The following is a 26,829-nucleotide window of genomic DNA, read 5'->3' as shown; positions in this document are numbered from 1 at the left end:
AGACATATCACTTATCACTTCCCAAAACCACGTTCTTCCTTCATATGACAAACAACCAATTGTGTAAACAACTATCAATAAGTTTGGGCATGAACAAAGCTCTCAAGAGAGTCACCAAATCTCAAACCCTAGCAACCAATTTTGTCTCTCACCTTCTCTAGCTTCTAAACCCTAACTTTGTTTTAAAGTGTAGCTAAAAATTCGGTGGGTTCATTTCGGCAAATGGTTGCCAAAATATTAAGGCCCATTCGGCCCATCCCAATAGAGCATATATAGAGATATCATAGAAAGTATCCCTGCCAAATACAAATATATAAATCTCCAAGCTCCAGCCGCAAGCATCATCCTCGAACAAGCACTAGCAACAACATCAAAAAACAAAAACAAAGGCTCCGAACGCGTAGGTCTCGAAAGCTCCAAAAGGCTCCAAGCAATGCCATGGAAACTCCAATAAAAAAAATCCTCATTTAGAGGTAGCTCAAGAATTGGGTGTAACAAACAATGGAAGAGTTTGACCAACAAGAAGAATGAAAGCTGAGTTGGATCTACAAATCAATAATAAACACCAATTACAACGTCAGGGGTGATGTATCCAATCAAATCATAAACAACTTTGGGAGATACAATCAAACCAACTATAAAAAAAATTCATCCAAAATCAAATAATTTTTTCAACACATAACAACTCTCATCCATTAATGCATTATACCAAAACTTCCAACATCACTTAATACATAATGCAAAAGCAAATACTTATAATACTCCCCCTCAAATCCAAAGACATGCATATTACGCAAGTAACTCCCTATAAGTATTTTGTCGCAACAAAGAATGACATCATAAAAAAAAACAATGAATTACCTCAACAAGAGATTGTAAGAGTCAATAAAACACCTGAGTACTCGGCACCACTGCGGCATAATATAAAGGGAATCAAACTCTGAAAAGCTGAACCATCAAAGACAGCAAATACAAAAAGCTACTCAACAAGAGAGCGAAAAACAAAGCCGGTGAAATACCATAGAACTCAGTACCATGACATAAAAGGGAGTCAAACACTTACAAACAAAAGTGCTTATTAACCAACCAATAATCATCAGGGAGTCCTACCAAATCGTACAAGAAGAGAGTAGAAAAAAATTTGACCCGTATTTCTCAACCAAAAACAGATCAAGTCAGCCAAGAGATTGAGAGCTCACTAACAAAACCAAAAGAATAGAACAAACGATAATACCACAAGATTATATTGTAGTGAATAGTAACCAGGTGAATAGTACCCATATGAATAGCACTTGATGAACAGTGGCCAATGAATAGTATCGTGATCAACGCAAGTGAATAGCCCATGAACAATAACTCCGGTGAACATTATCACGAATAGTGCAAGCAAACAGTAAAACCAATAGCATAAAAAAATAGAATCAATAAGAACACCACTAGATCTGGTTACCGGAAAAAATCTCTAACTCACATAAACAATCAAGAAATGGCCCTTAGCCCCCTGGTTTAGATCCGGGTTCATGTAAACCCTTCCCTTCGCTCCGTACCATAAAACCTCCCTATTTCTAATGCCTCGTGACGTAAGCTCTCTATTTTTTAGATTATACAAAAATCACAATCCCTTTCTTATCTCTCAATCTCTTTCTATTTCTCTTTTACCCTTTGGAGAAAAAAGACCCATTTTCATTATTTAGTTTCTCTAATTCAATCAATTTCCATTTCCTTTGTTTCTCCTTCGATCAAATTTAGTTTTGAGAGGTTTAGTTCGAAGTCAGCTTTGGTTAAACTAAAGAGGAGTTTTCTTCATTGACATATTTGAGCAAATCAACAAATTCATCACTTCAACTTGTTTTTCAAATGAGGGGGCACAATCTTCTTTAGATTAATGTTCAAATCAATTTTATGCGTACTGGAATTGTTTTTTACACAGTAAGTAGTGCAACTTCATCTTCATCACCTAGTGGGGATGGATATGCATAACTCTATTCTTCTCTATGTGAATTTTTTTTCCTTTGGTTTACATCAAAATTTGATATTTTTCGTTTTCAGTGCTATAAATAGAAATTTCAATAAAAATTTAAAATTTTCATAAGAATTTTGCTATGTTAATTTACGTTTGCATAGAAATTTTGTATGCAAATTTGTCTTTATATAGGAAATTGAATATGCATGCAAAAACATTTTTGCATATGTTTTTTCAGTACACATATGGTAATTGCACTGTGTAAAACTGTTTTTGTGTAGTATTAAATTTCACTCTACAAATTCAGTATTAAACTATTTTTGCATAGAACTTGACTACATAAATTCAGTATTAAACTGTTTTTGCATAGAACTTGACTACATAAATTCAATATTTAAACTGTTTTCACTGTGCAAATTTATTTTTGCATAGAACTTGACTACATAAATTAAGTTTTTCATATGTCAATTAATTTTTTTGCATAGAAATTTACCTATGTAAAGTTACTTTGCATAGCACTTGACTACGTAAATTAATTTTTTTATATGTCAATTAATTTTTTTGCATAGAAATTTACCTATGTAAAGTTCCTTTTGCATAGCAAGCACTTGACTATGTAAATTATGTTTTGCATATGTAATAATATATTTGCATATGTACATAGCAAATTGGCTATGCATCAAATTTTTCATACCAATTTCGATTTCGAAGTATTTAGGTTCTTGTTTTGCAAAACCACGTCTGTTTTTGAAAAAAAAAAAAGATTTGTATGGATTATGTACATCTTGTTTCTTTTGATGGAATACAAGGTTTTTTATCTACAAATCTACAATCATATTTAGTTTTTCTTTTTTAATTTTCCAATCATTTCTTTTATTTTTTTTCCATTTCAAAATTCTTGAAGATAGAAATGAGATCCCTATATTTTTTGGGTTGTTCTTTACTCCTTTGTTTTTCGGTGGTAAAGATGTTGTAGAAGGAGAGAATGTTGATCTTTTTGGGGCAAAGGGGTATTTTGGTCAATTTATAGTTGCGGTTTTCCATTTTAAAAAACAGGGAGGTTTTATCATTTTTTTTTTTTTTTGTATAGAGGGAGGTTATGTGTACCAGTTTAAGGGATAAGGGAGATTATTCTTAAAACCTGTATAAACAATACCACCAAAAAGAATAAAAGAACCTAACAAACTAAACTGGAAAAAAAAATCACCGAAATCTAGTCAATAACCAGTCACTGGTTGCCGAATTTAGCAACTGGTGACCAGATCAAGATTACAAAATGACTCACTCTCCTTATATATAGAGAACACATACTTTAACTAATATCTACTAAATGTGGAACTAGACCACATACTAGAACTTAGATATATCTCAACACCCACATTTATGCAAATAATTATGCAACAGGTAGGCATTGGAATTTTACTAGTACCTAGTTCATTGCTTTTTTATTGCGCTAATCAACATTACCTAGTTCATAAAGTAAGCCAAACTAGGCCAACGCCAACCAAACTAGAGGCAAATTTTCCCCAATGATACTAGTTTTTTTTCTCGATAAGAACGAGAATGCAAAATAATGTAGCAGATTGCACATTTCAAACATAAATAACAATGCAGTTGACATAAATAAAGTAATAAACGCACAAGAAACATAAAATGATGAAACCCTACAAGGTTACAAGATATAATGATTTTCAGTACAAAGATTCAGGATGCCAGGAACTAAGAACCTGGTGTAAATGCGTTCGTCCAACGGTCAACATAGTTAAGACTCGTGAACAGGGAACGATGTGGTGCGCGTCACACAGACCAACTATATATCAGCAATTTTCACTGTGCACTTGCTTAACGATCAGTTTTGGTATCAGACCACACTGGGGCACTGGGCTGATATTTGGATCCGTGCTTGTGAGATGGAGCCAACATAATAATGGTTTCTCAGAAGCCATAAGTGCTCAACCAAAGCTAGCCTCGGCGAGATTGTTCCTTCAATCCGTTACCTAATACCTACTATTGAATGAATTGAAGGTATGGTGTGAGGTCAATATGCAGACGCCTTGAATTGTTAGAGGCATCATACATACATGTGGGGCGTACTTGTTATATAGTTCTTTAATACCCTATATTTTCACATGGACGTGAGGAGTTCAGATTCCATTTTGCAGGCAAAGCATTGACTGTTCAAACTTCAAACTCCAAAAAATTAAGTTGATTGATCCTAAAAACATTAGTGTGTATTGATATTTTTTGATTTTTCAAAGGAAAACGATTACTTGTTATAAATTTCCTCGGATACTTCTTAATTTTGAAGGAAAATTTTATGGTTGTTACTTGTTAGTCAAAGGCAGGAGAGTATTGGTTTTCACGGGAAACTTTTTCTTCTCCAAGCATGAGGAATGTTCCAGTCATTGTCACCAAGTACGGTATGGGTTTAAAACGGTGTATTTGAAAAAAACTTAGTTCGTGTTTTAAACGGAACGTCTCGGGAAAAAAAGGGAAAAAAAACGTAAAAAAACGTAGGGCATAAAAAACGGGTTTAAAACGGTAAAACGGGTTCAAAACGTATAATACGTAAAAGAAACGGTAAAAACCGATGATAAATAATATAATAGATAAAGAATTTGATTTTTTTATAATAGTAGAAAAAAAAATTAACACATAAAATAAAAATAAAAATAATAAAAATAAAAGAAAATTCAAATACATGAAAGTATCAAATTATCATTACTCATCCAAATACTAGAAGTTTTAGATTCAGTACCAAAACACGACTCTAAATAAGATACTACTAATTACCAACTATAATGGCATAATCAAGTTCTACAAATAAGTTAATAACTTTAAAATTTATAATTAATTATTAATAGTTCAAAACAAAATAAAACTGTCTCAATAAGTCAATCTAACGCCCACTCTTCAAAAAGGTAAACTCCAAAACCCTTTTTTCTTCTTCGTGTTTTTTCTTTTAGATTAAAAAAAAAAAAAAAAAAGTAAACGGAAGATTTTCAAAATCTCGGGTTTTAAACGTTTTTTAAATTTAAAACGCATTTAAAACGGGTTTTTTTTAAAAAACCCGGGTTTTAAACTATAACCAGACGCCTTGCCAATATCTCGGGTTTTAAACGTTTTTTTGAAAAAAAACGTTTTTCTTAGTGACAATGGTTCCAGTAGATATCGTTTTTCATGTAATATATATCACACAGTGTTCTCTAGTTTTTCTGTGTCAGGTGCAATACCATGGAGCCCCCAGTGATCCTGATGAGCAAGGCCCACGCGTGCGATTACACGCACACACAAAAGATGGACACATACCTGCCGTCAGAAATTCGCAATAACGCTTGCCAAACCAAGTCGGCAAGTCTTCATATTAATCACCCCTTCTTTCGGTGTACACTGAAGATAGCAGCAAAGCTCAGAAAACATGCTTTAATTGCCAATGGGGTCTTCCCTGTAGGCTCCTGAATGTGACGATGTTACTTTTGTTCCAAAAGAACCGAGCAAACGGGTATGGTTAAAAGCTATATACATTCCGCTCCAAGTCCCCCAAGGCCCATTGCCCATAGAATAAGACAACAATGAACAAATGATATACTTCAGACGCAACTCTTGAACCAAGGTTGTCCACTTGTCTACGGGTAGCAGGTGCTCCAAAAACCGGCACTGAGTAAGGAATTTAACTTTGATAGGAACATGTAAGTCCAAATTCATTTCATAAGAAACTAATGATGGTTGAATCCTTTGCTCTCAATGTGATTCGTGCAGGTAGTTGGGAAGGGCTTGAAAACATTTCGCTTGGTCCATTTCCTTTCTTATGTGCTATTGCCATCCTCTCTATTTATTTGGTCCCCAAACATTGGCAATTCCTCTTGCCTTTGCCATACTTGCATCAAACCAAGCAAAACAATGTCAGAACTAGATTGAATTATATACTCTGACATTTTTCTTTTCTTTTCTTTTTTTTCGCATTTGCTGTAATGATGTTTAACCCCTTCAGAACTCTCTCAATATTGAGGACAAAAGAAAAGACGTGGTAATAAAAAAGGTAATATCCTGAAAATATACAAACAACTTCACAGGCTACTTGTACAACTGTACAAGTTAAAAGCAAAGATGGTGTCGAACAAGTTAAAGAAAGGGAAAAGGAAGGTAAAGAAACCAATTAAAAAGATGGTCATTGGCATGGTATTATACAACAGTGATATCCTGAAATGTAACAAACAAGTCAGGATGGAGTGTCAAAATGAGAATATGACAATGGCTTGTCCGCCACGTCAGAGATGGATACCATGTATACAAGTAAAGAGTCATTCTTTGTGAAAATGACAATCTAGCAATGGATTGTCATCATAGAAAATCATCCATTCTGAAACCACCAGAAATGTTGTTTCAGATTTAATTACATAACTAAGATTTTTGATTCTTCAGTTCATTTACATAGTGATATACATTCTACAAACGACTTATCTTTCACGGAGATGGTTTCCACATCAAACGGGTCGTCGTTTGCTAAAAGCAGTATTGCATCTCACACTGACAAGAATGTCTCTCACCTGGTGTGTCATATGCTCATACTACCCTGTGACCCAAGGGAGGGGAGGAACTGGTATAAGCTCCCTTTGGCAAATGAAGGGAGAGAACCACTAATGATGGTACTTCTGCCCTTTAAGAATTGTCCACGCTCTAGAATATTGGAAGCCAAAGGAATTCATTAGTCACTTGTTTTAACTAGAAAAAGCAGAAAAATTATGATGATAACAATATACTAAACTTTCTGTTAGTAAAACTCAAAAGATGAAGGATCAATCCAATACAAAATTACAAACATACAAGCAACCACAAAGTGAACCACAAAAATTCACACAACTAGCAGAAATACATTTAATGGGTTTACTCAACTAATCAGTTATGTATTTAATTATATTTATGAACTGGATGAGAACTCGGTTAGATAGTTAGATACTATATAACATCTCTCCTTTCTCTCAATCATCTATATGAGGACAATGAAATAAAATCCTCAGTCAACCATAAATGATTCTGTATTCTTGTCTCAAAAAGGGAAGACGAACTTCAGGAGTGCCAAATAAAGAAATTGCACTTTGTGGGAGTCAAAATCCGGAAGTAGCTATCAGGCTGATATCCTCCTTATTCTCACAAATTACATGTTTGTAGCCCAACAAACCTTGTCCAAGACTCATCTAAGAATATGTGTTGTTTGAGCATAATGCAAATATGGCCCTAGGATCCCAGCCTCCAACAATTTGTAACTAAAAACTGACTATGAGTCTATCTTGGTATCTTGTATCCCTTGATCCTAACCCACCAAGGCTTAACCATATACCCAGTCTCCAAAGTAGCATGTCCTGTGGTGACAGGGATTTGAAGTACTTTTCCGACTAATAGGTGTAAAAGCATCCCTTTAGTGTATTCACTTATATTGATGAGACCTTCTTCCCATTTGCACAGAGTTCTTCATACAAATCTCCGGCTTCTAGTACTGAATATGTGGAGTTAGATCTTACTCCCATTGTTACACCTACAATGCAACCTTTTGTGTCTCCAGTTGCTCCCACGCCAAGTGTACCACTGGATCAGCCTCAGCTCCATGTGGCCCCTTTGATTACCTATCAACAGCATAATGTTCCTTCCACACGAACAGTGTCTCCCTCACCTGAGGCTGATTCTTCATCTCCATCTCTACAATCACATTCTACTTTTGACTCTATGGTTATGGCTGACTCTCCATCTACAATGCTAGAGCCATCCTCTGCTCCTATCCCCACAATTTCTTCTGAGTCGACTCGTATACCTCCATATGCTACAAGGTTACCATCGGGGCACCTTACGACAGGTACAACGCACAGATGGCAGTCAGATACTGATGGGCACAGCTACAGTGAATTTCATTAGTCAATTGCGTATACAAACTTGAGATGAGTTCTTTTCAAACTGGGGAGAATGATGCAGAACATGAGTTCGTTTCTTTCAAGGTTCGGTAGTCAAGCCCATGAGCCGTGAGCCCACTAGTTTAGTTGCTGCTTTATTGTCATTAGTATAAATAAGGGCTTATGGTTAGGGTTTCAGGGAGTTGTTTTAGTTGTGTTTATGTGTGTTATGAATTATTGAGTGAGATTCAATAAAAGATGAGACTTTTAGGGTTCTATAAAGAGTAGATTTCGATTAAGTGTTGCTTCCGCCACTTCAATTTATATTATTTGGTATTGGAGCGGTTGATTTTTAGGAGATTGTGCATAAAATACTGTTCACTGGGGGGGTATTGTTCATCGAGGTACTATTCACGAAATACTGTTCACTAGGTTATTGTTCACTGCGATTTATTCCTTTGAAAAAAAAAAAAAAAAAAAAAAAAATCAAATTTTTATTGTTATTATGGCAAATCACAAAGCAAATCCAAGTCGTCCTCCATCCATGGATACTCGCATGTTTCGTTTAGAAGAAAGCATGAAAAACATGACACAAATGTTCTAGAACTTGATCGAAGCAAGGTTTCCAGTCCAAAGAGAGGTGCAACAACCACCTCCATTACTACAGAATAATGGTTCGGTGGCTAATACTGCTGATGCGTCTCAGGTTGACGGTTCAATCCCTCTTCTGACGGCTGCAGATCTAGAAAACGATAGAGAAAACAGAGTTGGTAGAAAAGATAACACCAACAGGGATCTTCCCCTCAATGGGGAACGTGAGGGTGTACCCTTCAATGATGGCGCCGCTTGGCTGCTGGCAGGTGTTGAAGCTCCCCTATTTGGCGCTCCACCAATCTTTGATAAGTATGAAGATGAGTCTAGTTTTGTTGAGTATGTTGATCCGGTTTGGGAGGGTTTTGATATTCAGTACACAAAGCTCTTTAGTTCTGTGCATCTAAAGTTACAATTGGAGGTATACGTATTTTCTATTTTGGGATGTGGTAGTATTCCCATAGAGCAAAGAAATCATGTTGGTGGCTTGAAGCAACACTTTATCGAACCCTAAAAGTCTCATCTTTTATTGAATCTCACTCAATAATTCATAACACACATAAACACAACTAAAACAACTCCCTAACTATAAGCCCTTATTTATACTAATAACAATAAAGCAGCAACCAAACTAGTGGGCTCACGGCCCATGGGCTTGACCACCGAACCTTGAAAGAAACGAACTCATATTCAACATCAGATACCCTATCCCCAAAGCACTTGCTGCTGAGTTCACTATTGATTCTAAGGAACCAACTTGTTATTCTCAGGCTGTGAAGAATCCTGCATGGAGATCCGCTATGACTGATGAATTCAATGTGTTGCTCAAGAACCATACATGGTCCTTTGTGCCACCCTCTTCCATTAAGAACACCGTTGATTGTAAATGGGTGTTCAAAATTAAAGTTCAAGGCAAATGGTTCTATAGAGCGACCCAAAGCCCGTCTAGTGGCCAAAGGCTTTCATCAACAATCGGGTATTGATTATGATGAGACCTTCAGTCTGGTTGTCATACCAGTCACGATTTGTATTGTTCTGAGTATAGCGACCTCTAATGGTTGGTTTCTGCGTCAACTTGATGTGAAAAATGCCTTTCTTCATAGCCATTTATCTGAGACTGTGTACATGACCCAGCCACCTGGCTTTGTCGACCCTCGATATCCTCACCATGTTTGCCGCCTACATAAGGCCATCTATGGGCTCACTCGGGCATGGTTTCAAAGGTTCAATACTTTCTTACTCCAGTTTGGGTTTACACAGAGTCGAGCAGGGAATCAACTTATGATTCTCCTTCTTTACGTGGATAACATTTGTAGGGAAAATTCCAAGTATCCCCTGATCTTCCTCTGTGCCTTGTGATCTGGAATCCTTTGCTGAATAGAAAAGGAATGAGATGATGGTGAGTTCAGGGTTGAACCGTCTGACGGCTGCCTACGTATCTCCTTTGTTATTTTGGAGAATCAAACCCTATTTTGCGTAGTTTCTAAGAGCGAATCCTTATGGTTTATATAGGAAGGGCTACGAGAGTCCTAGGGTTAGGGCTGTTTTCACCGCTTGTGAGTTCCCTTCCATCTTTGGATTCTGTCTTCCTATTAGGATTCCTCTTCTTATTGAAGTCTGAATCTATACCATATTTTATGAGAGGTAAGTTTCCTTGTCGATCATAATGTCCCATCATGTATGGGAAGATTATATCTAAAAGGTAACTCCTAAGATATGTCATCACGATTCCTTCTTTATCATCAAAGATCGCCATCTTCGGTTTCATACGCTCAAGAACCGCCTATATCGCTTCTTGATGACCGGGTAACTCATATGCTGAAGGCGGTCGGTCATTAATGACACACGTCCATTAAATACTCGTCTTTGAGCACGAGATCACTTATTCACAAAACCGGATCCGCCGGTCCCTCGCCTCATTTTAGACATCTATAGTCTTAGGTTATTTTCCATACACGTGTAGGCGCCAAGATCTGCCGCTTTGGTGAATCTTTTCCCAAAACCGCTTGTTGAACCGGCTGACGCGCCTAACTAATTAAGTGCTCAAAAGACGGCTCGAACAGACACGCCGTTTCGCGAAAAAGGTAATGATGGAAGTTCCATCCCGAAAAGACGCACCGCTTGGGCTCATCCTAACCGTCCATCTAATTTGAATATAAAGGATCTGGTAAGAGAACTTTCATTATCTCTTCTGCTACCTTTTTCTGCATACTGAACCTTTTGATCTCCCGTTAGGGTTTAACCAAAGCTTGAAACTTTTCCTCTTTCTCGATCATGAATCCCAACTGGTCACTTGTACACTTCGGAGATCTTTCCTCCCTGGAACTAATCTGCGAGAAATTTCACATCCCTGAAGATATCGGCCTGGAGTGGGGAAGGTTATCTGATGAGTTAGCCTACAAGGAGGTGGCACTCATCACCATTAGTCGGTTAGAGGTCGGACTCACTTTCCCTCCACCCATTGCTAAGAGAGTGTCCGATTCACTTCAATCTTGCTCTTGGTCGCAAAGACTTCCCTTTTTCTGAATCATATGTACTTTGCCCTTCTTGCCAAGAGACATTGGTTTGCTCTAAACCGTTAGGTCTTCACTTATTTTTATGAGGTCCGGCGTATTTGAGACCAGTCGTACTATTACCTCATGACCAGAGACAAAAATTCTCCGATCGTCTTTTTTGAGGGAAAGCAGAGTGACGAAGGCTGGGATGATCACCACCTTCGTGTGTTGGGTGATGCGTGGGACGTTCGCCCCTGCGATGCTGATGGTGAGCCAATGAGAATTCCTGTTCCCAAAAAACACACCCATGCTCCAACCAATAAGTTTTCCTACTCAAGTACTTTATAACTTGATATAAGAGTCTTTCGCCTGAATATCTTTTGCTATTATTGCTTAGAGGACTCTTCCCCTTGGAATCAACTAATTGCAATTGATGCTGCTACGGTGGACATTATCAAGAAAATCCCCAAGGAACAGAGGATGCCATGGGTAATAGTTCCTGATCCCACCCGTCTTTTTGAATATTTCAACATGTCTACTGAAGAATTGCTGCAACTTGTTCCTAGCTTTTCCCCCTTTGGGATAAATCGTGGAATTCGAAAGCATAACACTTCCTCCTCCGTTGATCGATGGATGCGGACTTCTTCCTCCTCCAGCCGTCGGGATGAATCCTCTTTGATTACTAGAAGAAAAACCGCAGCGAGAAGAGAGTTCGAGGCCGCCTCCAAAGGATCTTTGCGATGTCAAGTTCAATTCAGGAGCTCATTGCCGCGGATGATTCAAGTGATCATCGGGCGGGAAGGGCCCTAAACTGCCTCACGAACTGCTGGCGGCCAACAATTTTAAAAGGAGAGTGCGTGCGTCCAACCGTTCTAAATTGAAGAGGTCTGATACCACTTCTGATGTTGCCCCCCCTGGTAAGAAAACAAAGTTTCGCCTTCTCTCTGTTAGTGAAGACCCACTTTTTAAGGTTCCTACTAGTATTCCCCCACTTGTTAAGCCTTGTAAGAATGTAGTTGTACCCCCATCAGTTCCAGTTCCTTCTACAGGTTCTGAATAAACTGGTGATAATGTCCTTCGATCGCTGACCCTCCCTCCCCACGATCGCAAGCGGGAAAGGTATTCAATGAAACCATTGGCCGTAATCGTCGCTCTCCCTCCTCCTCAATCCAGTGATAGGAGAGGGGTGAGTGATGACATTCCCTTTCCGCCAAGATCTCCAGATTCCCCTGAGAGGGAGATGATTGTGGAGATGAGGCGTTGGGGACGAACTGATGAACTACACTGCTACCAACAAGCACTCGTTAAAGATGCCGATATTACGCTTGAGTTTTGGAAGGCTGCTACTTCTTCTTCATTGACAAGACCGGCCAACATAGCCGGACCTTGGACTGCCCTTTTTGCCCGATTTGGCTGCTCACCTTGCCAAGATAAAACTTTCCTCTCGCTCGTTGTTCGTTTTCTTTCTCTCATTGTGTTTCTTACACATCCTATATTCTTCTCCGTTAGTGAATAACTTTCTGGCTATGAAAGAACCCATCTTTGTGGCCTCCGCCGATTCATCCACTAATGTCATGGCTACCGTGAAATGATCCGGGCTAAAAAGGTCATTGAGAAGAGAATAGCGGAGTCGCAGATCCAGTTGACCATTTGGCGAAAAGAGAAGAAATCTGATACTAGCTTCAAGAATATGAGAGACACTATCTCCAACCTTCGGAGTGGAGCTCTCTGGAGAAAGCCCAAAAAAGAGCCACTGATGTTGCCACTTGGAAAGTGAAGTTCTTGGAACTGTGGGCCCACTTCACTACCCTGCAAGCAAAACATGACCAAGTCCAAGGGGAATTTAACCGTAGGAAAATCGAGATGAGGACCCTAGGGCAAGCTATTGCCCATGCAAATAAGGTCATGTCAAGCTATGGCAGGGATCTAAAAGAGAAACGTCTTCGCTCTGATAAGAAGGCTGATGACCTCTTGGCAGAGACCTCTGAGTTCTATTCTCAAGTGGTGAAGGAGGTCAAGAAGAGGCCAACTGAAAATGTCATTCGCTTTGCTCTGCGAGTACTTGATGTTTCTCGAGAGTCTTTCGATGCTGCCAGACAAGTTAAGTTTGAGGAAGCTATTGAGGCTACTGGATATGTCTCTCAGTTGGATATTCAGGGGCAAGTGACCAACCCTTTCATCTTGTTTTCTGATCTAGACACCAATATCTCAGCTATCTAGGAAGAACTTATGCTTGATGCCTCCTCATCCTTTGAAGAAGATACCGATGATGATATGCCTCCCGTTCAACTTCCTTTTCTCGCGGTTCCAGGTTTCAAAGTGAGTGTTATGTTCAAATTCTTCAACCGTTTTTTGAAATAATCCAACCACACAGTCTGTTCTTGAGAGTGAAACATGAGTTCCTGACGATGGTGCAACAACAAGCACTGATGGTGAACCAAAATTTTGATTCTACCCCTGCTTCATAAGCTTTTCAATTGATGATTCACATAAACAATTATTTTTAAACAATTATTCTATGGATCTATAATATTGAGCTATGTAGCTCACATACAATTTACTTACTGAGCTCTGCACTCTTCTCTATTTTATGCGATGCATCTTGTTTACTTTTATCGAGCTCTGAAATCTTCTAGTTTATGTATACATTAGAAGCACTTTATGTTATATGACATGTGTTACTATGCATATTCTACCCTTGATACCCCCAAAGTTTATTTAGAACAACTATAGGTGACCCTAGTAGGCTAAACAGATTAAAATGAGGCATGACCAGAATCTGATCAGGATATCATGGGAGCCAATCAAGTCAACTGTAATTAAGAGTTCGATCGCAATAAATCATATGTCTTTGCGAAAGTAACTTGGTGCCATAAGCAGGACACTGTGTTAAATAACTATAGGTCCTATTTATTTTAAAAAATAAATAGGTTGCGTGCTAGATCTGGATCCAACCCAGATCTTCCCATTAACTCCTATGTTGATGTTTTGAGAGCGCTAGAAACTAGTATACAGTTCAGGCTCTCAAGAATACTATCTTTTGCTCCAAGTCAAACTGGCATACAGTTTACTGAACAGTTAATGTGGTCGAATTCTCTAAAGGCTTAACCCATCGAGGATATTCGCAATTTAAAAGAACTGGCGTACAGTTCCAGCTGCGTGGGAATGGGAAAGGATTTGACGTACAGTTCCAGCTGCGTGGGAATGGGAAAGGAATTGGCATACTCAGTATCACTAGTTCAACTTTCCCATACTCAGTATCACTGGTTCTAAAACAAATTGGCATACAATATTAATATTCTTGAACAGATAGTGAGAAGATGATTCCCTAAAGGCTTAGTCCATTGTGGATAATAAATAAAGAATTAATACAAGGAATAAATTCGATGGCAATGTGGAGCACTTTATTGATGAATTGGAGAGGAGTGAACAATGCATAGAAAAACATAGAATAACAATTTACTGATAGTACTTGCGAAGATGCTGCGCGTTCCATGGTTTGACAAGAACTTCCCCTTCAACAGGTGCGGAGATAATAAAAACCAGTTCGACCAACCTTGTCAATGATGTAAGGTCCTTCCCAGTTGGGCCCAAGCTTGCCGTTGGGCTCTGGGATCTCGCGCAAAACTAGATCTCTAGATTTGAAAGATCGAATCCGGACTCTCTTGTCGTATGATCTTTTCAGAATCTGCTGGTTAGCAGCTAAGCGAAGTGCGGCACCTTCTCGTTTTTCATTTAGGAGATCCATTTCTCTACACAACAACTCCTCATTATCCAGAGTGTGCACAACATCTGACTTATGAATGGGAGCTACCAGTTCTGGAGGTATAACAGCCTCAGTTCCATAGGTCAGTAAAAAAAGTGATTCACCAGTTGACCGTCTGGGTGTAGTTCGGTATGCCCATAGGACCTTAGGTAGTTCCTCAACCCATAAACATTTCGCGTCGTCTAATTTACACTTCATGTTATCCAAGATGACCCTGTTAGAGACTTCAACTTGGCCATTGTCTTGCGGGTACCTTGGAGTTGAGAACAGATGGGTAATGTGAAACTCCTCACAGAGTTCAGCGACCAATCCTCCAACGAACTGTTTCCCATTATCTGAGATGATAATTTTGGGTATGCCGCCTAGACAATGTTGTTCCAAGATGCCCATAGGACCTTAGGTAGTTCCTCAACCCATAAACCTTTTGTGTCGTCTAATTTACACTTCATGTTATCCAAGATGACCCTGTTAGAGGCTTCAACTTGGCCATTACCTTGCGGGTACCTTGGAGTTGAGAACAGATGGGTAATGTGAAACTCCTCACGAGTTCAAATAATTAATCCTCCAAATAATCGCCCGTTATCTGAGATGATAATTTTGGGTATGCCGCCCAGACAATGTTGTTCCAAATGAACTTTCTGACGTCATGTTCTCGAATGAAGACAAGGGGAACCGCTTCTATCCACTTGGTGAAGTAATCCGTCGCAACTAATAAGAATCGGACATTGCCAGGAGCAGGTGGTAGAGGTCCTATGAAATTAGTTCCCCATCAAATAAATGGACATGGATCGCCAACGGGTGCGGTTACATTTGCTAGAAGCATGGATTAGCGGAGCATATCGTTGACATTTTTCACATTTGCGGGCAAAAACCTGCGCATCCTTTTGCATATAAGGCCAAAAGTATCATTGCCTTGGGATCTTGAGAGCTAGTGTTCTGCCCTCAGCATGGTTGCCACAAATTCCTTCATGAACTTCTCACATAACCTGTTCAGCAAGGTGTGGGGAAAGACATCTGAGATGAGGTCCCAGAAAGGACTTCTTGTACAAATCGTCTCCAATGAGGGTGAATCTTTGTATCTTTGCAAGCAGACGCCTTGCTACATTCTTATCCTCAAGGATTGTCCCGTCTTTGAGGTAGGATTTATATGGATCCATCCATTTGGAGTAATGGCCGGAACAACACAAACCGTTTATGAATCGGATCCAATGCTAGATTTCTCCGAAATCTATAGTGATGGAACGCGTGACTCATCGTTGCTTCAACAACGAGGCAACATATGCCAAAGCATCTGGCGTCGATTTTCGGTCGAGGCGGTGATAGAGCTCAATGTTTTCAAACTTTCCTTGAAGACCCTTTACCGCCTGTATTTGGCCATTCATTCGTCCTTGGCCTCATACCACTCCATCTACTTGGAACAACTAGTCGCGGAGAGTCACTAAAAACTGTGAGGTGTGTTAGACCAGTCGAGGGCCATTGTGAGGAGGCCGCCAAGTGTCGCCTTCATACTCGCCTCATTGTTAGAGGCGCTCCAACCTAATCGGATATATTTCTCCAGCCGCATATTGTCGGGAGTAACTAACACAACTCCAACTCCTGCACCTCTGTCATTTGAAGATCCATCCACAACCAGCTGCCATCCGGAGCTCGACTCCCATAGATCTGGACGGAAGTTTGGAGATTTAGGCAGGATGCCATCATCGAAACTGGGGGTGGTTGAATCGTACCCCGTGTAGGTCATTGGGAAATCTCCCAAGAATTTTGCTAGTGTCTGACCTTTCTCTGAGATTCTGGGGGCATAAATAATATCATATTCTGACAATTGCATAGACTATTTAGCTAGCATTCCTGATATGTTCGGTCGTTCCAGAACTGATCGCAATTGGTATTCTGTGATCACTCTGATGGTGTGGGACTGGAAGTACGATCGTAATTTCTCTGCAGCAAAAACAAGTGCTAAAGCGACTCTTTCGAGTTTAGGGTACCTTGTTTTTGCTGGTAGGAGCGTCCGGCTCAAGAAATAGACAGGTTTTTCATCCACGTGTATTAGTACATAACTAATGCCGTAGTCAGATGAACAGAGATAAAGACCCAGGACTTCTCCCTCAACAGGCTTTGAAAGGATTGGCGGTGCCCCCAAATATGTTTTGAGTTGATCGAAAGCCTTTTGGCACTCTTCCATCCATGCGAAGGAGGTGTTCTTTCGCAGTAACTGAAAGAGGGGTTTGTACTTATCTGAACTCTTGGAGATGAACCTGTTTAGAGCTGCTAACCTGCTAGTAACTTTTTGAACCTCTTTCATGTTTTAGGTGAGGGGCATTTCTATGGCCGGGATCCGATCTGGGTTCGCCTCAATCCCTCTCTTAGTAACTAGGTACCCTAAAAACTTTCCTGATGATACAGCAAAAGCACATTTCGCAGGGTTGAGCTTCATGCGATATTCTCGAAGAACGTCAAATGCACGTTTCAAATGGGAGAGATGATCACCCCATTTCAGACTCTTGATCAGGAGATCATCCACATACACCTCCACAATGTCGCCTATTAATCCTTCAAACATCTTGTTTACCAAACGCTGGTATGTGGCTCCTACATTTTTCAATCCGAATGGCATGACGATAGCGATCTGAGGCCATCCTCGCCATGAACCGCATGCTTGTGGTCCTCTTCATGTAAAGGGATTTTGATTGTAGCGGACGACCCATCTGTGAAGGATAACACCATGTCCAAAATTGCCATCCACCAACTTGTCAATTCGTGGCGGAGGTAGTCGCCTTTTGGACATGCAGGTTCGGATCCATGAAGTCAATACGATTCTCCATGACCCATTATTCTTTCTTCTCGGGATTATATTAGAAATCGAGCTGGGAAATTGATTTCCCGACAAAATTAAATTTGCCTTTAGTTTTTCAACTTCGACTTTTATCGCCTCGGATTTGTCGGCACCTATCTTTCTCGGTTTCTACTTGACTCATCTTTGCATCATCGCGGACATTGAGCTAGTGGCATGCCACGTGGGGGCCAATTCGACGGCATTTCTTGAATGACCAAGCAAACACATCTCAGGTTTCCCGGAGGAACCAGACGTAACTCGGCTTCTTGAACTTCAACAAGGTGCCGATGAAAGTGGTATTTGGCGAAGCTACCACCTACAATTTCTACTTCCTCTAACGGCTCCGGTGATGGGGATCCTCCTCTCTCGTGGGGACCAGTCCGGAGAGGTGGATCCAATCAGAATTGCTATTTGGCGGGTTGCCCCCTCCTCGTTGGTTGCGGAGCTGGGGGCGCTTCATCGCCCGGTAGCGAAGCATGCTTTGGCGACTACCGATCCCCTCGATCGTCTCGATTGTCCCGTTATCGCGGGAACTTCGATTGGTGATAGGTGCTAGAAACGACTCGAAGTCCTCAATGCAACCGTGTCCCGCCAAGATCATATGATAGGGTGTGTTAGCTTTTACTACGACAAAGTTTATGATGAGAGTTACCGACCAAGAGCTCACGGTAGTTGGATCTCCCCTAACCGCCGAGCTTTTGTCCCCAATTGAATCCATATAGGTTGGAGTTGGTGGCAACCATTTTAGAGTCGAATTTTTGCGGCTTTTTGAATGCGGGTAGTATATAAGACATCTGGCTGAAATGCTTGGATCAACCAATATGCGATGCAAATCATAATCTCCAAAAGGAAGTGTCAAAACAAGCACATTTTCATGGGGGTCCGGATCTTTGCGCAATATCGATTTCTCGATGAAGAGGATGAGTGGATCTTTGTGGGGTACCGCGTTAACCTGAGCTCATGTAGTCAGCTCGTTGTTCATGATCGTCATCTGCTTGGCGATGCGCATCTGATATCGCGTACCCTTCTCAGTGATCTGTTCATTCCGCTTACTTGCTCTTCCGAGAATCATATTTATCTGGAGTCGGCCATTGAGCAGTCTAGTACCTGGGGGATCCTGAATTGATGTGCTGATCTCCTCAGTCTATACTGCATTCGCATGTTCGTGTGCCACAAACTGCTTCAAATATCCCCTTTCAATCAGATCATGTAGTTTATTTTTCATGGTCCCGCGGTGCTCAGTCTGCTATGACCACTTCTTATGGAACTTGCGTGTAGGTCCTTTTCGTCTCGGGTACCCGGGGAGCTGGCTTTTAAATTTAGGCGCCATTTGAGGTAGCTCTAATTTTTTTATCGAAGTTCGAACCTCATCCGCATTTTGTTCGTAGGGCAAAGTTTACGTCCATCGGGGAAGAGCTTCTTCAGCCCTTCCACACGGCTTCTTACGTGGTTTTCCATCCGCACTCACCGCTACATTTGGTATTGCCTCCGGGCATTCGTCCTTTTGATGGAGATTCACCGCTTTCACGATTACGATTACCGCTCTCTTTGATTTTGAGGGGAAGAATTTCCATTCCCTTCTCGAGGAAGCCGAGTGAACCGTCCGGACTAATCTTCTTCGCTTCGACGTCCGATTCTCAGACATCTTCTTCTCACCCCGCATGAGTTTCAACCCTGTCAAGGAGTTCCTCTAAATCGCGAGGTGGTTTCCTGGAGAGAGATCCGAATAAAGTGTTATTTTCATCCAACCCTTATTTAAAAGCTATTATAGCAGTCTGTTCGTCGCAAGACTTTATTTGGATTGAAATTTCCATGAACCGTTGCATGTAGGATCTCAACGCCTCTCCCTCCTTTTTCTTGATGTTGAACAGTGTATCGATCTGTTTTGGCTGATGCTTGTTGCATGAGTACCTGTCAATGAAAGTTTTAAATAGTTCCTCTGAGGACCAGATCTGACGCTCAGGTAATCTGTGGTACCACTGGAGCGTTGATCTAGACAGGGAGACTTTGAACTCCTGACACATGATATGGTCATATCTCTCATATTGTCCCATAGTGGCACGATACAATCGTGATCGAATCGGATCGACTTGCCACTAAAAGACATAATCACTTCGGTTGTCCGTACCCACGGGATATGGCTTCCTCATCACCCGTGATGCAAAAGGAGATCTGCCTCGCTCCCATTATGTCGATTGAACAAGGGAATCTTGCATTTTCTCTCTCGCACTTGTCATCCGATGCATCCGGCGGATTAGGTCATTCTTCTCGGTTTCACGACTTTCTTTCGTAGAAAGTTTCGCTCGAGTTCCTTTTGGTGTCGGGGTCGACATTCACGCGATCCCGTCGATGGGCCTACGCTCGAGGTCGTTCTCGAAGTCCTCATCCGAAGTCTTTCAGATTCGACTCAAATAGATCGCGCCGAACTGGGTCCCCACGCCTTGGGTTCCTAGTACGACTAGCTTCGGGAGAGTCGTCATCATCGAGATCGATGAGTGGCTCCTTCCCCGTGTCGGACTGATATAAGTGCCTTAGCAAAAATGTAGTTCTCGCTCAAGGTTGCTTTTTGTTTGTTCCGTGAGCCCGCACCGCCGACTCGCTGAGCAGACTCTAGGTTAATTGAGGGACAGTTCTTTTTCCCATTTGACGCGTTCCTCCCGAAAGATTATTCCTGAGACCTACTCCGAGAACAACTAGTTCATCAGTGTTGGTCATAGGTCCTTGGGGGGATCATTCGCATCTTGGCGACTGACATTCTCTCCCCCTTTAGGCATCTCGTGCACTTCTTCTCTGATGGCGACGCTGTGCATGGTAGCGCCACCCTTTGTTTTCTTTACTCTTGCCATCACAACAGTAAGAGTTTTTAGAATAAATCAATCGTTTGGAACGAATATTTACCTGCTTTCGTTCCCACAGACGACACCAAAAGATGTAGGGGAAATTCCAAATATCCACTGATCTTCCTCTGTGCTTTGTGATCTGGAATCCTTTGCTGAATAGAGAAGGGATGAGATGATGGTGAGTTCAAGGTTGAATCGTCTGACAGCTGCCTACGTATCTCCTTTGTTTTTTGGAGAATCAAACCCTATTTTGCGTAGTTCCTAAGAGCGAATCCCTATGGTTTATATAGGAAGGGCTACAAGAGCCTAGGGTTAAGGCTGTCTTCACCGCTTGTGAGTTCCCTTCCATCTTTGAACTCTGCCTTCCTATTAGGATTCCTCTTCTTATGAAAGTCTGAATCTAGACCATATCTTATGAGAGATAAGTTTCCTTGTCGATCATAATGTCCCATCATCTATGGGAAAATTATATCTAAAAGGTAACTCCTAAGATATGTCATCACGATTCCTTCCTTATCATCAAAGATCACCATCTTTAGTTTCCTTCGCTCGAACCTGCCTATATCGAGTTCTTGACGACCGATAATAACTTGTTATGCTTGAAGGCGGTCGGTCGTATTAGCACATGTCCACTAAATACTCGTCTTTGAAGCACGAGATCACTTATTCACAGAACTAATCTAATAGTCCTCGTCTCATTCTGGACATCTATAGTCTTAGGTTATTTCCCATACACGTGTCATCTGTTCAGTGATGGAAAATCCCCCCTACAACATTGTTCTCACCGGAAACACACCCGCCTTAATATCTTCATTTATCTCCACCCTTGGGTGCGAGTTTGAGATCAAGGACCTTGGTGCTCTCCACTGTTTTCTGGGTATTGAGGTCTTACCAATGAAACCTGGCTTGCACTTATCACAGACCAAGAACACCATGGGGATTTTTCAGCGAAGGAACATGCTTGATTGTAAACCTTGTGGGACTCCTCTAAGTGCCAAGACTCAACTTTCAGCTACTAATGGTACTCCATTAAAAGATGCGTCTGAATTCCATCATCTTGTTGGTTGTCTCCAGTATCTCACTCTTACACGGCCCAACATCACATTTGTTGTCCATCACGTTGCTCAATTCGTTAGCTCTCCCCGTACAGATCATCTTCTTGCTGTCAAGAGGATATTGAGGTACCTTAAGGGTACACCTTGGAATTTGGCTTGGTTTTTCGGCCCTCTATTGGAACTCTTTCCATCCATGCCTATTCTGATGCAGACTGGTCTGGACACTTGTCGCTCCACTACTAATTACTGTGTGTTCTTGGGTCCAAATCTCATCTTTTGGACTACAAAGAAGCAGCACACCGTCTCATGCTCTAATGCTGAATCAGAGTATCGTGCACTTGCTCATGTTTGTGCTGAGACAGTGTGGATCGGTTATTTTCTATCTGATCTTCAGCTTCCTTTCTCCAGACCTATCACACTCTATTGTGATAATCTCAGCACCACCTACATGGCTTCTAATCCAGTGTTTCATGCTCGCACCAAGCACATTGAACTGGACTAACATTTTGGTAGGGAGCGTGTTGTTTCTGGCACTCACCTTGCTCGTTTTGTCCCCTCTATTGATCAAACTGCGGATATTTTTACTAAAGGGTTGCACAAGCACTGCTTTCAACTTCTACGCTCCAAACTTGTTCAGCAGAGACCGCCAAGTTTGCGGGGGAGTGTAAAAGCATCCCTTTAGTGTATTCACTTATATTGTATTTCTACTTTATTATTATTATTATTATTATATATATATATATATAAGTACTTATAAATATACCTCACAGAGAAGAATAAATTGATTCATTATTTTCTCTTAAACTTATTCTCTACAATAGGACCACTAGCAAGTGCAAAGCCAGAGACTGTAACGGATTTTATGTTAGAGATCCTACATAGTCTGCATCAAAATATCTGACAACTGTGTTCGATTTCACTACTGCAATATCAACAACCGCAAGAAGTTATAGAAAATCTCGCAAGCAGCAGTGCAGTAATGTACCATCTTTGGACTGAACTTCACCCAATATGGTGGATGTACTAAAACACAGATTTGCTTCATCTGGAAGTTGAGCTTCTATAGCCACCAACTGCTAGACAACAACTTGAAACTTGCAAAAATACTCTTTGCATGATGTTGGTCCCTTCCATTAGTTACTTTGTGAAGTGGCATCATTCCCATTTTGCTCAAATGCACATGTTGTAACTTGCAAGTGCCTCAGAGTCGTATATCTTTATTGCATCTCCTATTTTAGAGGTTCTGCTTTGACGAGTGTTTCTATCAACCAGTGAAAAAGAACTTCCACCCTAGTGACCTTTAACACATGGAGTTGAAGGTATACTCAACTCGTTTACAACTGACTCCTTATACAAACAGAACTTATAAAACTAATGTAATTAAATTCTCATTCAATTGAACTCAAGGAACACTTTTATGCTAAAACCATGTCCATTATACTTTTCTCATTCGTGAGGACTAGTCCGAGTTCATCAATGGCGGATTCTATAATACTCATGGTGGTAGGATGAGGTGGTCTGACCAATTTGTAGTCACATAATTGGCTTGAAACTCCTGAGGGGTCCTAGATGTCTTAAAGTAGAGATGAATCCTTCTCCTACACAAACCTCAACAAATATGCCCCTTCATCCAATCCAATCATCTCATGAATTTGAAGAACTTTCTCAGCTCTAAATTATAAAATATCAAGATTAAGAGAATTAGGAACTGGGACCTAAAGTAAGAAAACAAACTAAAGTTTAATTTACCTGTAAAGCTGCTCCAGAAGTACTACCAATGCAATTTGGTGATTTAGGACCATAGAGGACAGCTTGATTGTTACATTAGCACGTTGACGCAACTGCTTGCCATGACCATAAGGTCCGCCGATGCAAAATGACAAAGTCGGTGATCCCTAGAAGAGATCCAAGTTTATTATTATTGTTATATTGTACAACAAACAATTTTCTGATAATATTTATCCACATTTAAAGTCTTGAACTCGAAGAAGCTACCAAAAAAAAGGGTGAAAAAGAAAAAGAGGAAAAAAAATATATGCCACTTTGTAACTCTCAAATATAGAAAAGAACAGATATGCAACAGTAGTAAAGTCAGTGTAACTAATAATGGAAGGAGTTAATTAGAAAAAATTAAGAATAATCACAAGAAGCACAAAATGATTTATCAGCTTCATGGGAGAAAAACTCAACATTTAGTTTGATCTGAGGAGAATCAGAAATCACAACTCAAGTTGAAGACAACCTCAAGCACGAAGCCTCAAACAGCATTACAGATAGTCAGAAGCTTATATCAGAAAAATGGATGCCTGAGACAGTAAGGATGACATGTATCTAAAGAGTTCCTTGACGGATCCATTGAGGGTATACATCCAACCTAAACGCTGTCAATCATTCCTAAGATTCCTTAGTGATAGTATTTAAAGTGAAAATATTTTTCACCAGCACTAAGCTTCTGCAGAGCCTGTTTGGTTCAGATAGAAGGCTTGAGCAGCCTGTATAGTCCAATCATTTTTATGACCGAACCATAGTTTGAATTTTCAACTTCTTAGTGGGAATGTTTCCTTGATGATTGTCGGTGGAGAAATAGGATTTAGGATGCCAATCTAAAATAGTAATAATGATGATGATCAATACTGTTTATATGGTTCAGTAGTTAAAGCCTACAAGAACATTCTCAACTAGGCTAGAAAGTAGGCATAAAGGAGAGCAAGACTATACAGGGACTGTTTGAAAGACAGAAAGTAAATGTTACTTAAATTACAAGATGCGTAACATTGCAAAATAGTCTCTCTGCTGAGCTCATGCTAAATTTTTAGTGACCTTATTGCAAGGAAATCATGCTAAGAGGCACACTAAAATGCGGCTCAAATACATCGGGCAACCAGAAAATAGTAGGAATACATGAACATGGTCGAGAATGCGTTTACAATTGTTTCTACACAGCCAACTTTGTAAAATTCCAAGCATCTTCTTAGGAACTGAACTGATTCATTGATACCTATCAAAGTCAAAGATTGGCCATCTAAATCAACTAATATTTAATTTGGATAAACTACATGTCATCATTCATATCTATTAAATAAATTGTCAGTATTACAATAAGTGATCTTGTGAAAAGAAAGAACTCAGTTTCTGTGTATAGAATGATAACAGGTATTAAAATTAAAAATAATGGTTACAACACCAACTGATTCAGTAAGATTATGCAAGTTCGGATAAAGTGCATACTGTATTCCCTGCGTCTCCCAACAACTCGGCCATTTGGACAGACCCTATGTCTAAGCCATGCTCATCCAATACGACAACCTGTGGCCGACAATCCCAAAACACATGAAAATGGTTAAAATTTCCAGCTAGAAAGTAAATCAATTTAGCATGGGGAAAAGCTTTCATATGGTTTACTGCAGAGCAAAATAACAAACATGCCGCACAAAACAAGGAAAGCCAAAACCAGCAGTCATGTAGTCATGTCACTTAAACCTGAAGGAGGGGGGTGGGGGTAATTGTGTTAATGCGAAATACGTTGTTGGAAGTGGTCTGATAACTACAGGTAAAAATAACTCGGGGGGGACCAATAGTGTTAGAACTGTAGCACATCCTAAACAGCCTCCAAGCAGAAAAGGGAATCATTTTGAAGGAAAATTAAACTAGTATAGTGTGGCATCTTCATATAAAGAACCAAGAGGCTATACTATAGAGAAGTTGGATACCAGACTCCAAAGTTTTTTCAGGCATACATGATAAGTATATAGCAAAATCAGGCAACCGTAAAACAAAATACAATCAAACTATTAGAAAAACGATTGTGTTTTCTACTTTTCTTAGATAGTTAGCGTGGATAAGAGTGATAGAAGTTAAGTTCACATATTAATCTAGTCAAATGAACTTTGAGGCTTTACCCAATCATCCGACTTAAGGTGTTGCATGACGATCATATCTTCCCCTTCAATTTGAGCATTTACATCACTGCTAACAATCAAATAGCGCAGAGAGCTAAGTTAGAAACAAAAATAAACCAACTGGAAGATTTTACCATGACCTTGGTGTATATCTTACGTAATTATATCAAACAAGCTGTGTGCGTGTGCATCGTTAGTATGTAGTACAGCCAACAGTGATGACCTTGGTGTACATCGTTAATAAGTGTCCACAACCACATTCACTTTTAAAAATGATGCCAATATTGCATCCAAACCACCCTTCAAAGCTTCTTTTTACACAATCATTAATCAATATTTGCTTCATACTATAAAGTATAAACTGGCATAGTTAGTTAGTAACCAGTCTGCATGTGTGTGTTTTCGTAGAAGTCTCGAACTAAAATGTTAATGTATCATTAATCCACAACTAACAATAACAGTATGCTTAAACAAACAAATACAAAGTAAGTATTACCTAGTGTTTTTAGGATTGGACCGAATTTGAACGTCATCAACTGCACAGTAGTACTTAAGCTTATCTTTGTATTCATCAACCAACAACTGAACACCATGCGACCTCTTTTTTCCAACTGTAATTAACCGTATTGGAATTGCTCTCTGCACATGTTCCAGTTACACTACTAATGAACAGTAAAAGAAAGAGAAAAAGTTTGTTGAAACTACAGTAGTTGAGTATACAAACTTACCACTGATTGACCAGAGTATTTACATTGTCTACCCGAGGAAGAATAATAAGGAGGTGGAGATGGGTTTTTGGCGCAAATATTTTTGGCCATTTTTGAAGTGATAAAATAGTCAATCCTAATAATAAGCCTAATAGATTATAGGGTTTTTTAGACATAGACCCCAATTGGCGTGGTCGTTTGATATAGACCCCCAATTTTTCGGACATTTGTTTTGCACCCCCAATGTAACCGGTCGACTAGGTCACTTATGAATTTTTTATTTGGTGACCAAAATACCCTTATGATGTTTTAATATGGAAAATACCCCACCAGCTGTTTATATCTTGAACCAATCATCAATTAAGCCGAATTTCTAAACATAATCTTAATATTGCTATATTACAATACTGATTCAAAGAATTAAGAATTTTCAGCAAAATTATGTCTTGAAAATTCATTATGAACAACGTTTTCCATATATTTTTTCTATTTTTTGGCCGATTCGATAGTGATTGGTGTTGTTTTGAAACTTTTGATGTCGATTTGATTGCTAAACAAACCTCATTAGGAGTCGTCGTTCAATAACAGATCGACAACTTAATCTTGAACATGCACTTGTGATGCATTAGCTTCCCTAGTGATGCCTAAACAATGTCTACAGGTCCAATTGGCTGGATTATTCCCCAGGTACAACACAAGAAGGTAGAAACACCTAGAACTCATGGTCCATCAATTAGTATGACGATTCAACAAGAAAGCATGGCTGGAGATAGGTTAAAAAGATAATGTGCCCTTCCC

General features: G+C 40.0%; 1 protein-coding gene across 4 annotated transcripts; it reads right to left on the bottom strand.

The window, feature by feature from the left end:
• LOC147509224 (methyltransferase) lies at positions 1-26,178 on the bottom strand. Of its 4 annotated transcripts, XM_086599200.1 has the most exons (7): positions 26,053-26,178; positions 25,821-25,963; positions 25,325-25,391; positions 24,654-24,731; positions 23,175-23,320; positions 862-911; positions 1-545 (listed from the first exon to the last, which is right to left on the bottom strand). In XM_086599200.1, the coding sequence occupies exons 1-6, from the start codon at positions 26,140-26,142 to the stop codon at positions 863-865; spliced, it is 573 nt and encodes a 190-aa protein (XP_086455326.1). In that variant the 5' UTR covers positions 26,143-26,178; the 3' UTR covers positions 1-545; position 862. The 4 variants fall into 4 exon arrangements, with proteins under 4 accessions (XP_086455326.1, XP_086455325.1, XP_086455328.1 ...); XM_086599199.1 differs by lacking the exons at positions 1-545; positions 862-911 and adding an exon at positions 5,749-5,830; XM_086599202.1 differs by lacking the exons at positions 1-545; positions 862-911 and adding an exon at positions 6,202-6,685.
• Positions 26,179-26,829: the final 651 nt, after the last annotated feature.

The sequence above is a fragment of the Coptis chinensis genome, chromosome 3 (genome assembly GCF_015680905.1).
Source record: "Coptis chinensis isolate HL-2020 chromosome 3, ASM1568090v1, whole genome shotgun sequence".
NCBI lineage: Eukaryota > Viridiplantae > Streptophyta > Magnoliopsida > Ranunculales > Ranunculaceae > Coptis > Coptis chinensis.
The sequence above is the reverse complement of the archived record's forward strand: the minus strand, read 5'-3'. Positions and strand labels throughout refer to the sequence as shown.

What these genes read in the sequence shown, in the direction of transcription:
- LOC147509224 (XM_086599199.1), bottom strand. Translation starts at nt 26,142, where the DNA reads ATGGCCAAAAATATTTGCGCCAAAAACCCATCTCCACCTCCTTATTAT. An exon ending in ACCTTAAGTCGGATGATTGG is followed by an intron (nt 24,732 to 25,324) that starts GTAAAGCCTCAA and finishes TGTCGGCCACAG; the next exon opens with GTTGTCGTATTGGATGAGCA. An exon ending in CTTCTGGAGCAGCTTTACAG is followed by an intron (nt 5,831 to 23,174) that starts GTAAATTAAACT and finishes AGTATGGCAAAG; the next exon opens with GCAAGAGGAATTGCCAATGT.